Below are 13,747 nucleotides of genomic sequence, written 5' to 3'. Positions count from 1 at the left end.
GTGAATCAGCATGCATGTAGTAGAGATGTATGTGTGTGAATCAGGATGTATCAGAGCTGTGTGTGTCATGTGCTGTGTGTGTTATGTGTGGGATCAGGATGGATGTAAATGGACGTACAGTGTTAGCAAAGCTGTGTGTGTAATGTGCTGTGTGTGTGATGTGTTGGGTCAGCATGCATGTAGTAGATCTCTATGTGTAATGTGTGGGAATCAAGATGGATGTAGTAGAGCTGTGTGTGTGATGTGTGGGAATCATAAAGATAGTAAAATATAGGAGAGCAGTGTGTGTAATGTGCTGTGTGTGTAATGTGTGGGAATCAAGATGGATGTACTACAGCTATGTGTGGCATATAGTAGAGCTGTGTGTGTAATGTGTGAGGTCAGGATCGATGTAGTAGAGCTGTGTGTGTGATGTGTGGGAATCAGGATGGATGTAGTAGAGCTGTGTGTGTGATGTGTGGGGATCATAATGCATGTACCATGTAGCACAGCTGTGTAGCGCATTTTGCCACTAGAAACACTGGTACTATAATTTCCTAATAATTATTAGTATTCGTATATTCATGGCTCGTCTTCATGAGATAACTCCTTTAATCTCTCGGAAACATGTTGTGCCTTAGGAGTATGTGAGGCAGGCTTAGGAGCTCAGCCCACTCCATACATGGTGGGTACCAGTTGTGTTACACAGCTGACACTCACAAACAATGCTTGACCATAAAAAGGAGAAAATGAAGGACCGTAGGCGCTACCCTCGTGATATAATTCACATTAAGGCAAAAGGACCCAAATCTTCTTTATTAGTTAATTGTTAACCAGTACATAACATGTTTTGGGGATGCAGCCCCTTCTTCAGAACAAGCTGGGAAGAGTACAGGAAAATATCTGCATGAGCATATCCTGTACTCCACAGAAGAAATGGGGGGTTCACCACCTGGAACACACCCTTAATAGCAGTCACTCCACTTTCTCATCTCTTGGACCCGCAAACAATGGCCAGGATTAGAGAGAGCCCTAATCCTGGCAGTGTAACCCCTCAGATGCCCCAGCCAATTGCTAGCATGGCATCTCAGCATTTAGACAAAGGAAGGAGTTCCCTTTGTCACCTGATTTTCTGCCAGGAATGAATCTGGATTAACATTTTTGTTGTCCTTTTTGCAATTCCCTGACTCCCTGCAAGGCAGCGCTTGATTAGTCAGATCCAAAAGATTTCGCAATAACCAGTGGGGACTCATGTTCTGACTCCATATTCTACCATCAGGGGTTTTAGCAAGCTGCTGAGAATGCCATGAATCATCTAACCAGGAAATTCACACCTGATTTCCTTTGGGAAGCATGCAGGACAGAGGACTTAGGCCTCATGTCCACGGGCAAAATATGATTTAAGATCCACAGCGGATCTCCCGCATGCGGATCCGCATCCCATAGGGATGCATTGACCACCCGCGGGGTAGATAAATACCGGCGGATGGTCAATAAAAGGGATTTTAAAAAAAATGGAGCATGAAAAAATCTGGACCATGCTCCATTTTCGTGCGGGTCTCCCGCGGGGACGGCTCCCGCGGGCTTCTATTGAAGCCTATGGAAGCCGTCCGGATCCGCGGGAGACCTAAAATAGGAATTTAAAAGTATTTACCCATCCAGAGCGGACCGGGAAGGTCTTCTCTTCCTCACGGCCGGATCTTTCTTGCTTCGGCTCGGCGAATGTGCCCGGCGCATGCGCGCGGCACGTCGGCGACGTGCCGGCGACGTGCCGCCGGCGTGACGAATTCATCCGCCGGCCGAAAAAGATGATCCGGCCGTGAGGAACAGCAGACCTTCCCCGCCCGCTACGGATAGGTAAATTCTTTTAAATTCTCATTTTCAGCGCTCATGTCCGCGGGTCAGGAGGGACCTGCTACGGATTCTACATGTAGAATCCGTAGCGGGCCTGATTTTCCCCGTGGACATGAGGCCTTAGGCCTCTTTCGCAGCAATGCATGCGTATTTACATGCGCATGAGTGCTGTGTATTTGCAAAATGAACAATACTTTTTTGCGTACGTATATTTTACTGTGATTTTGAGCCGTCAGGGCATGTTCATTTGCACAAGGCAAAAAAGACACACCAATTGAAATAGCTAATTAGTCTAATGAGTTCCAGATGTGTTCTCTTTCTGCAATTGTGCAGTGTTTCATGCATCTCCTAGCATATTGTGCACGCATTTGCGCATGCCATTGACTTCTATGGTGCGCAAATGCGCTGGAAAATAGAGCATGCTAGTTTTTTTTAATGCGACCGAAATGCACAGGAAAAATGCGTTAATGTGAACGAACCAGTTAAAATCAATGGGTTCTATTCTCAATGTTTTGCACGTGTAAACATGTGTGATGCCAGCTTTATACAGAAGTTTTGGTTTGTTTTTTTTACATTTTTTGCAAAGAATTGTATTTAGAAAAATATTTACTTTTTGGAAGACTAATAATTAAGACCGCCTGCACACGGTCGGGTCAGACCCCGCATGTGGGATTCCAGCAGGGGAGGTCGACCCGGTGACCCCTGCTTACCTGTCCGGTGTCTTCTCCTCTGCTGCTGATGTGCCAGCCAGCGCACATGCGCAGTACACAGGACACCGTGCCTTCGCTATGGCGATGACACGGCTGCCGCAACCATTCTGCAATGGTGATTGCACAATGGCCGTGGGACGGACGGCTTCCATTGACTTCAATGGAAACCGGCTGTGTGTAGCCCTCACAAAATCGCACTGAGTATACGAAAAAGTTGCAATACTATTAATTATGCACATATTAGGTTGCATTTACATAAGAAGATTCTTTTGATAGTGTGTATAACCAGTTACAGTATAGAAAACTATCAGTTAACACAGAATTTACCTAAAACTGTATGGCTATGTCTGAAATAGTTTAGAGTTAGGGTATATTTTATTTTTTTTATCTCAAACTTTCTTGTAACATTTTTACATAAACCTTTTCCTTTATAGTTAAAAAATGGTATCTGCTGATTGAAAGCGATGGTTGCATGTGGCAGGGGTACAATAGTGCATTTTGGAAGTATTTTTGTCTCTGAAGACTAAACAATTGTAACTTTGGGCTGTGACAGTGACAATTAATCTTTTCCTTTTCAGTTTTCTCTTCTATGCTGTTACCCTGAGCAGGTCTCCTGATCATAAACTCACCATCACTCAATGCTTAAAGCATGATGAATGGTCCGATCACCATCTATTCTTAGTGGCCCCATGCTGTTTATGCACAAGAGATGCCCAGGTCTCTTATTGTAATCCACTAATTTAATTCTCGGAAAATGATAAATGATCCTTGGGATGTTCTCTACTGAAATGTGTCTCACCACTGACCAGTTGTAATATAAAGAAAAGAGAAATCTATTTCCTATGCAAACCACTTATTGGGTTTAGACTCCCTCAACTGCTATATTTAAAGTGGATTTATCACGAGGACACTCTTTCCTATTTTTATTCATGAATCCTAGGGCCATGTAAATGGAGCTCTTTTTACAATTCTACTTCTACTTCTTTTGGGGGCAGAAAACTTTAAATGGACACTAACTTTTCGAAAACACAACTTATGCTCATTGAACAGCCTATGTGCGTATCATCAATCTATGATCAAATATACTTGCATTATTTATTTTCGTTTTACCACTGAAAATCAAGTTTAGAGTGTCTGCCACTAGGGGTTTTCCTTTCAATATATTTGCAATCCACTGCCTGTTGTTAGGCATTTGGCTTCTCTAGTAATAGGGACAGGGGAACACTGCTAGTTATTACATGCAGCAGAGGAGTGGGCATTCAGATACTGCCTTGCAGCTGATTGGAGCAGGGCTATGCAGGGAAGCATGGGAAGTGTGAGAGAGGAAGTCCTGGACAGTACAGTACTAGCAGAATAGCTGGCCTAGGACATACAGCCCCCTCCACCTTCAAGTGTATTACATATGGCAGAAAAATAGGAAAATCTACATGGAAGACTGTTTTGATAGACATCAAACTGGGAGCAAACAGCAGCAAAGCGGCATCCAGTTAACACGTGGGATGCTTTTGAAACTTCAGGTGCATTTTAAGTTAAGCTTAACCACTTAATGCTCCAGGATGTACATTTACGTGTGCAGCGTCAAGGTATGTATGAAGAGAGATCGCGGAGCAACCTCTCTTCATACAGCGCGGGTGTCAGCTGTTTATTACAGTGAGCGTCTATGTCCAGAGATTTGTGTGGAGGTCATGCCAATCAGAGTTGTGCCTGTATGGACAGGGTATGAAACTTGGTAGAGAGATGTAGATAGAACTGCTGGATTATGGCGCAACTCTCCAAAAACAACTTATTGAATAATCGGTTAGGTAGAAGTAATTTTTTATTGGATGTAATTAAAAGCTAGCAAAAAACGCGTTCGAGGACAAAGTCTTTTCCTTAGTATAACTGTGTTAAAGCACTACAATAGGTGATAATAATAAAAAAACAAGTATATCGAATATTCAACATAATTGGACAAAACAGTTTAAATATAGTCGTAATAAAATATGGATGAACATAACCAATCATCCTCTTATTGCTACAGTTGGTAAGTTTTAAATATCCTGGTCCTTTCACATTCTGCTCCCTTCTAAATGCCCCTTCCACGCTTTCGTCCAAAAAAAAAATTCCTCTAACCTAACCGGTTCTTTAGTAAGATTTTTTTGAAGGGTTTTCGTCCTAATCCAGCTTTTCTACCTATCTATCCCTACCAATAGATGATCGGCAGGAACCTGTTGCTCGGATCCCCGCCAATCAGCTTATTCCCTAGACTGCAGTTAGCACTGACTATAGCGCAGCTCCCATTACAGTTGATCAGCGGGAATCGAAGCAGAGGCTCTTCATCGATCATCTATTGGCGACCTGTTGGTCATCAGTAGAAAAAATGAAAAAAGTCTTGGAATACTCCTTTAAGAAAAGCAAGCCAATAATTGGAAGCCAAAGAAAGTGGTTAGCGATTCTAATTTGTTTGACATTGAGATGGTCAGTATCAATAGGCATACTGATGACATCCATGATGATAGTAAGGAATAGAAATAAAATGGAAGGATCGAGTAGTGAAATGATCAAGGAGAAGGTTTTTAGAAGGATGTAAAGGAAACATAATATAAAAAACATACTATATAGTATGTTTATAGTATTGTACATTGTTTACAGGTGGTAGGACCATATGACTATATTTTATTCTGACCTCTGTTTTGATGTCCACTTTATGTTATATTTTTGCCTTTCTTCACAAGGATGTTGTAACTTTGCAAGTATTATAATAATAGTATTTTAAGGCCTGCCTGGAATCAGAATACATGATAATCCATCAAGTTCCTTTTATGCCGATTGAGGGACTTTTACTGTATCGTTGCAACACTGGCAAACCAGGCTAAAAAAAAGTGCTGAAGCTTATTCCAAAATAAAGCAAAAATAATAAAATACTACATTCTTGTAAAGAGGAACATGGTTTTTGTAGCTGGAATCTTTGTTAGTAAAACAGATGTCCATCTGCAAGAATATTTTAATGATTTATTGCTTTCTTGACCCAGTTTAAACCGCACACAAGCAAAACTTGAGCTGGAGACTGAAAGCAAAAAAATGTAGTACGGAACGTGACATATCCTAGCTTGGGTGATATTGTATTTTTAACATGTATATTCATATTTTATAAGTTTTGTATTTGCAGCTTTAAATGTGCATTCAAGGCAAAAAGTTTTGAGACTGACACAAAGTTTGGTTTTCACAATGTTTGCCGCTTTAGTATTTTTAGATCTTCTAGTCACATGTTTCAATGCTATACAGAAGTATCATTATAAGTCCTTCATACGTTTTTAAACTTTTATTGACAATTACATCAAGTTTAGGCAAAGATTCATTATTCACAGTTTTGACCCTTTTTTTTCAAGACTTCTGTAATTCGTCCTGGCATGCTTAATATCTGCTTCTGGGCCAAATCCTAACTTGATTGTAACCCATTCTAGCCTAATCAGTGCTTGGAATTTACCACAGTTTTCTGCTTTTTGAGGGTTGGCCACAGGTTCTCAATAGAATTGAGATCTTGTGAGTTTCCTGGCCATGGACCGAAAATTCCAATGTTTTGTTCACCAAGCCACTTAGTTATCACTTTTGCCTTGTCACATGGCTCTCCATCATGATGCAAAAAGCATTACTCATGACCAAATTGATCCTGGATGGTTGGGAGAAGTTGCTCTTGGGGGATGTTTAGATACCATTCTTTTTTCATGGCAGTGTTCTTAGGGAAAATTATAAGTGAGCTCACTGCCTTGGATGCAAAGTAAGAAAAAAAAACAGCTCATAAGTGAGTGTTGTAATTAAAATAAAGTACATTTACTTTGAAGGGGGTCTCATGGACATTGGGGCACCCCTGAATAGAAACCAAGCCGTAGTTGGATAAACCTAGGGAATTTGATACAGTGGTGCAGTAGTACGGCACGTTTCGTGGTGTGTAGCCCCTTTCTCAAGCTTGAGGGGTGACAAAGGATGACAAAGTGAAGCCATTGATTTCAATGGTTTTGTCTTCCTAGCATGATTCTCGCGCGAGTAAATATAGGCCTTGCCCTATCTTTCTCGCGCATGTGGGCTGTTGTTTGAGTTTTGAAGTCTGAAGAGGTGGAAGGAGCCCTGACGTGCAAATATGAGGGATTGTGAGAGCGCATGTGCTAACATCCGTATTGTGTGGATATCTACCATCTTCTGGTCTTCTATTTACTGACTGCAGGCGCACACATTATTGTTTGCTATAGCAGAGCATCTTGTAGTTTCCATCATCATTCTCTATCTTTTTATTTGGTCATACTGACATGTATACAGAAAGCAGAGATGTGGACTTTCATGTGCAGGATCCTCTTAATGGATCTTCACATTTGAGAACTCCTTTAGGGCAGAGACACGAGCGTGCATTTTGTGCAAAAAAATAGGACCTGCTCTATTTTCCTGTGTTTTCCCAAAGCACAGGAAAAAGAAGACAGATGGACTTCATTAGCCTTAAATAGCCATTAAATTCCATGGAAAGGGAGTGTCACGCGTGCATGTAAACTGGCCCTCTATACTCAAAAATTACAGTAATATGCGCAGATACGCATGCAACACCCTGATTAAAATCAATGTATTCTATTCCATGTGTTTTGCACATGCAAAACTGCACGCAAAATAACCCATTTGCAGAGGCCCTAAAATTTCCTTGACACGCTAGCTTTCAAAATTTTCAAATAGCTGTATAAAATGCCAGGCGTTTTAATTGTTTTTTCAGAATGTTTTTATAGGCATTATTTGTGGCATTTTTATTATGTAATATCGAAAACGTGTCAATTTCTCGCATGTTCTCAGTGCTGGGAAAAATGTAGGAAATACACCATATCCAGAACAGCTGCATTTTGAAGACATACCAAAACAGACATTTTTTACCTTAAAATGTCCAATGAGTAATAATGCTTCTTCTGCCCCCCTTTTAGTAATAATAATGACCCCCCTGGCCCTCTTTTAGGCATAGTGATGCCCATTTTAGCCTTCTTTTATTAATACTGTGCCTCTTGGTCCCCTTTTAGTAATAATGCCCCCTTTGACCCCTTTTAGGAACAATGATGCCCCTCCTAGCCTCCGATTAGTAATAATGTCCCTAATTAGTAATGGAAATAATAATGCCTCTTCTAGCCTCCTTTTAGGAATCTTTTAAAATTTACAGTTATTTATTTTTAAATGAGCATAGTTATGCTAAAATAAAGTAAGGAATGGGTTTGTCATTTTGTTTCTGACATTTTGAAATATAATTTGTATAGTCTCAGATTGCAGGGCGCAATGTGGTGATCGTTTGGGTTGGCATCGGTGGTGGGTCATTTTCTTTTTTATATGAATATTTTCATTTCATTTTGTAATTTTTTAAACTTATTTTGTAACTTTTTTTTTACCATTCATGTCCCCCATTACGTCATATTAGACCTCTGGGGATAATTCACATTGTCTTGTTTTTTTAATTTCACACCTTTCCACTGTAGCTGGTGCATCCATTGGAGCTTCATCTACAAGCGTCCCAGTTACAAGGAAAAACATCTCCCTGTAGTAACAGTAGTCACTAACACAGCTGTTCTGGGTCTGCTTGGACCCTGCAGCTCTGTCTTGGCAGGGGCCACCCGGTGGTCAAGTGACCGCCAGGTTTACTAGTGGAATTAACACTTCGCTTTCTCTCTTTACTACATAGCGCTCAATGAGTGTTATGTAGCCTGCAAGAGAGAAGGCAAAAGTGGTTACAAACCACTTCTGCCACCTCCTCAGGGTCCTCGGCTGTGAGTAACTAACAGCTGGAGACCTGACATGCTCCTGCTGCACTGCAGTAGCTTTAATCATGCACCATATTCATATTTTTACTAGCCTTAGGGCGCTTTCACAGGACAGTTTTTATGTTCAGTTTTTTGTGAGCCAAAACCAGGAGTGGAGAGAAAGTATAATGCAAAGATTTGCATGTCTTCCATATTTCTGACCCACTCCCGGTGGAGTAAACATAAAACTGAGCATAAAAACTGTTGTGTGAAAGCGCCCTTAGGACCAAGTGCTGCAAATGTACTGTGCTTGGTCCTAAAGAGGTTAATATCTACTTTGAAGTCATCTTCTGATGATATACAGTGGTCCCTCAGCATACAATATTAATTGGTTCTGGGACGACCATTGTATGTTGAAAATATTGTATCCTGGGGCCATTGTGACTTGAGGGCTCATTGTACTTGTTTATTTGTATGCACTAAAAATGAATGCACAGATAAAAAACATGTGACCACATATGTGACCAATGGTTCTTTAGTAAAAAACCACCGTAGCTGATGACATTTACATTTTACTACCCCCTAAATCTCTATGAAACTAGAGGGTTCTTTACCAGATGTGTTAATCCTTTTCAATGTTGGGAGCCGGCAATGTGTTATAGTAATATAAGCCTTCCCGGAGAAATTCACTATAGAGAATTAAAATCAGACTGTGTTATTCTTCTTCAACAGTCGTAAGTCATTCACAAAATTGAGAAATCCCAAACTGAAGGCCATAGGCACTGATTGCACTGGGTGGTCCCTTCTATAGGAAATAGCCACACGCATCTAGGCTAAAGGACAGAGTATGATCTAGCACCCTCTGAACTAAGTTGACGGCATCAGTTTACAGTCTCTACGAATGGCACAGGGCAGATATTTTATTGTATAAAAAGTAATATAGCTTCATATATTAGCCTCCGCTCAATATGACGCTATTCCATTTCTACGGGAGCCTTGTCAAATCTGTTCTGATCCATTTTGTAATTGATCCTCAAGGATCTCATTGAATGCATCATTCAGGTTTCCTTTTTTAAAAATCTTCTGCATAAATTAGCACACTATTCTACACTATTATGAGCGTTGGTAACCTAATGCAATAGAACTAACAGAAGTAGTCGTTTTTGGCGTGTTTACTATTAAAAACATTGACTGCATTAAAAATAATGTTCCCAAATGAAGAGATAGGCTTCTGAAGTAGGCTTCGGCTGGACATAAAAGAGTTTTCCAGGACTCAGTCATTGATGTCCCATCCTAAGGATTCTTTCACATGAGCATTATTTTGACGCTAAGATACCCGTGCTATAAAATCGTGACCATCAGAACCAATGGTTTCCTATGGATGCCTTTGGAAGAATGATTTTTTGGCATGTTAGAAAAATCAGACCGCAAACTATAGCACATATATGATATTATTTCAATACCCGAAATTTAGAAATTCTCCTATCGGAGCTGTCAGAAAAAGGGAGGGGGAGGAGTTTATCAGAGGCTAGAGCTTCTAAACACTTACAGGTGCTTCTAGTGAGGCATTTAAAATGATTAAATAGTAGTTCTGCTGACCAAGGGATTTTGGGGGCTGCGGTGTTATTTCACGGCATTACGGCTAAGAGGCCCAAAGGTGCATTCGCACGGGCGAGCACGATTTCGGTTAGAGAATCTCAGATTGATTTCGCTCTTGTAAAATTGCGATTCTGGATGTGTTACGATGCTTTTTCTTTAAAATCATTTGATTCCGACAACTACTTCTAGGGCGAGGATTGTTTTTTACAATGAGTGTAGTTGCTGAAAAGTTGCAAGGAAAAGGAATGCTCGTAGTCTGCCATTGGCTATGGGATTAGGCTGCTAATCTCATATGTGATAAGCACTACCTTGCTGTTAGGGTTTAATCTTGAAGTTTGCACTGACGGGAGGATTAGGTCAGCAGAGATTACTTAGCTAACTGTTTATGTGGCTCCCGCTCCAGCTTTATATGTGCTAATTAACAACCTATGAGCCTATTTAGTGTTGACGTCTGCTTGTATATCACTTTCATAGCTCACAGTCTTCCCATTCACTGTTTATAGTTTGCTGCTTTCTGTTGAAAACGAGCTTCATTAGGAGAACTCTGAAGGTTGCATTTTATAGAATGGATTTTACAGGCGATTCGCACTGTACGCCTGGAACAATTACTGGTTCAGTCATAGAAAAGGCCTTAGGTTTCAGTAATATTTCTAGGAATTCTCTAATAGTTTCCTGTTATGTTGTAGTCCTTGGACCAACATACATTTATGACGATAAACAATTCACATGGGAAGTGAAATAAGACACATTTAGGAGTAACCCTTTAATGTGCACTGCGTAGTAGCTGCCTCTTCTTTGTAGGCATCTTTTATGGTGTTGGGCTAGTTTTATGCAAATATTTTCTTTTTTATAGTATTAGGAGAATGTGCAAAAAACAGAAAAACAACTTTTATTTTATTATTTACTCCATCAGTTTACTGCCTGTTTTTTTTTTTTACTTATGACACGTCCAAAGGATGTGTGAGAATCTTGGGTTCAACTAAAGCCATAAAAAATAATAGCAACTGCGAGAGGCTTAGGCCGGCTCCACACGGGTGTATTTGCATGCATATTTGTGCATGCAAACATTTGTGTGTGCAATATGCAAAGAATAGAACCTATTGATTTCAATGGGTTTATTCACATACAGATGTTTTTTTGTGCATTTAGGTTGCGTAAAAAAAACCCCGCAGCATGCTCTATTTTCCTACACATTTGCACACCAAAAGTCCCCATAGTAGTCAATAAGGATGCAGGAATGCACACACAAAATGCTAGGAGATGCGTGAAACACTGCGTAATTGTGAAAGACAAAGAACAAATCTGGTACTGATTTATGACTGGGGGAATGGAAGCATTTTTTGCACGTGCAATTGTGTATGAAAAATACAGTAAATTACAACGATGCATACACAAAAAAGCATCCGTTCCTGACCAATGCCGACATCCATGCGTACCTGCCTCTTTTCTTCTTTATCTGTATTGCGGATGGACCCAGTGGCTCGCCGTCGGATATATCCGCAATACTGATTTTTTTTTTCAAATCTTTGTTTCTCCCGCGCTGTCTTTAGGTGATGGTGCGGGTACCTGTGACCTATCCACAATGTCAATTGCGGATAGGCCGTGGGTTGGGCGGCTTCCATTGATTTCAATGGAAGCCGTCTGTGCAGAGCCTGAACCACAAGTGGTTTCCGCAAGTGTGCAGGAAGTGGTGGTTTTCCATAGAATCTAACCAATGGTATTTGCTGTGGATCCACGGTGCGGACGCTGAATGCAAATCCGTTTGTGTGCAGGTGGCCTAAAGCATTGATAGGTCCACTAAACTAGTGTAAGGCTTCTCCATAACCTGTGTCATATTCCGCATCTGTTACACCTACAGAACAGTATTAGGTAGCCTGTTCCTTCCATAGACACACAGCTTGTAATTGCCTTGTTTAGGTGGCATATTCAAGTCATCTTAGCTGCATGTCCTTTTGTTCTCACTTTAGCTATCTCTCAGCGAGGAGCAAGTAAAGGGTGGCAGAAAAAGTCTTCTTCAATCCTGCCCTATATTGAAATAAATGGAGTGTGCAACCTGCAAGTAAATGAGGCAAATAAATAGCATAGAACACTCTATTGTTTAATTCAATAATTGAAACTTGAATTCACACACTGAGCTGTAAGAGGTTTCTAAATGGATCACTGCAAGCATGTTTCAAAGGTTATTCCCATCTTAACACATGATATGCCATATGGTGGTCCTGGCTGTCCAACCTCTGAACCCGCTGACATCCTTTTACAGCACAGTGGCGCTCCTGTCTACCTGCTGTGCACTTAGTCAATGGGTCAGTGTTGCAGTTCCCTGCACTGCAGCTCATCCATTCTGTGGATAAATAGGAGTCCTGGCAGGACACTGACCTGGAAATGATAAATCTATAGGATTGTGAAAGAATTCCTTGAATGATACCTTTCTTTTTGTGTGCAGCCGTCTCTAGAAGAGCATGGGAACATTAGAGATTGATGACAAAAAAAAATCATATGTTCCATCTAGTCTGGCCTTTTATTACAACCTTTTCATAAAGAATATGTCAGTCACGTCCCCTATTTTCCTAAAAAGGTATATAAATTAAGTTCTTTAAAGAAACTCGGTCACCTTTTTTTTGCAGTCCTCAATGAGAGCATCATAAGGTAGTGCCCGTCACATTAATTACAGTGATATGTCTGCTGTGTAGATCTGTGCAGTAGTTTGGGAGAAACTTGCATTTTATTAGTAGCAGAGAGACAGGGACATAGTCTTGCAGGTTAGCCACACCCACCTTGCCATCCAGCCAATGATGGACAGCTTTCTCTTTATGCTCAGTAATAGACAGCAGTCAATCAATGGCTGGAGGGCGCGGTGGGTGTAGCTAGCCTGCAGCTCATAAATATCCAGGACTACTTTAAGGAGGCCTCTGTGCATTTGCTGTTACTGATAAAATGCAAGTTTCTCTAATCATTGTGACTGTCACTACCTTATGCGGTCTTCAGAGTGGGATGCAAAACGATAAGTCTGATAAGTGTTTGAGTCCTGGTCTTACACTTAGCATTCAGGCTTCTGACACTTTGCTCCACCACCTTTCTTTCATCCTCAGCAGAAATGTATGCAACCAATCTGCCTCTTGGAATATACCCTTAAACGTAATTTTTAGTCATGGATGGCATCCCTATAGTTCTCATAATGTTGCAGGCACCTTTAAAAGGGTTTTGCTATTGGAAAAAAAGTTCTATACTTACCTATTCCTCCCCAGGGAGTCTTCTTACCGCACCTTTTCCTCGACGATCTTCTCCTCGCTCCTCCAGTCCCCAGGGTCGCTTCACCTCCAACCGACCGGATCTTCTTCTTGCTGTGACGAAGCATACATTGCCGACATTCTCCTTCCTGCAGGATAATGTAGGTTGAGTGTCGACAATGGACGCTCCACAACAGGAAGAAGAGGATCTGGCCGGCTGCAGGTGAGGTGACCCCGGGGACTGGGAAAGCCAGGAAAAGATTAGTGAGGAGAAGGTGTGGTTAGAAGACTGCCTGAGGAGGAATAGGTAAGTATTGATTTTATTTTTCTAATGATAGGACCCCTTTAAGCATAATGTATGTCTGTGCAAAAATAAAGTTTCATGTGTACCTCTAGAAATCATTTCTCTAGAATAAAATGGCATTAAATAGTCTTTGTTGTCCTGAACAGGATGGTACCACCACAGACATTAACCATGAACCTCCAGCATGGGCAAACACAGCAGTTCATGATTAAACCAAAGTACTTCTCCAATTCCAGGAGAGTTCTCCTGGGTGAACAGTCAACAGAAGGATCGCTACCTCTCAGAGCAAATGGCCTGGACCATCTGACATCACAGTTACATTATGGTAAGTTTGTATGG

At 41.0% G+C, this 13,747-nt stretch overlaps 1 protein-coding gene across 2 annotated transcripts in view; it reads left to right on the top strand.

The window, feature by feature from the left end:
* The window catches only part of LTBP1 (latent transforming growth factor beta binding protein 1), a 373,900-nt gene that overhangs the window by 114,278 nt on the left and 245,875 nt on the right, over positions 1-13,747 (top strand). For both annotated transcript variants that reach the window (XM_066595882.1, XM_066595883.1), the window contains exon 4: positions 13,555-13,733. In XM_066595882.1, coding sequence (XP_066451979.1) covers positions 13,555-13,733 — 179 coding nt within the window. The remainder of the gene's footprint in view (positions 1-13,554; positions 13,734-13,747) is intronic.

The sequence above is a fragment of the Eleutherodactylus coqui genome, chromosome 3 (assembly GCF_035609145.1).
Source record: "Eleutherodactylus coqui strain aEleCoq1 chromosome 3, aEleCoq1.hap1, whole genome shotgun sequence".
Lineage (NCBI taxonomy): Eukaryota > Metazoa > Chordata > Amphibia > Anura > Eleutherodactylidae > Eleutherodactylus > Eleutherodactylus coqui.
This window is presented reverse-complemented; position numbering and strand designations above follow the sequence as displayed.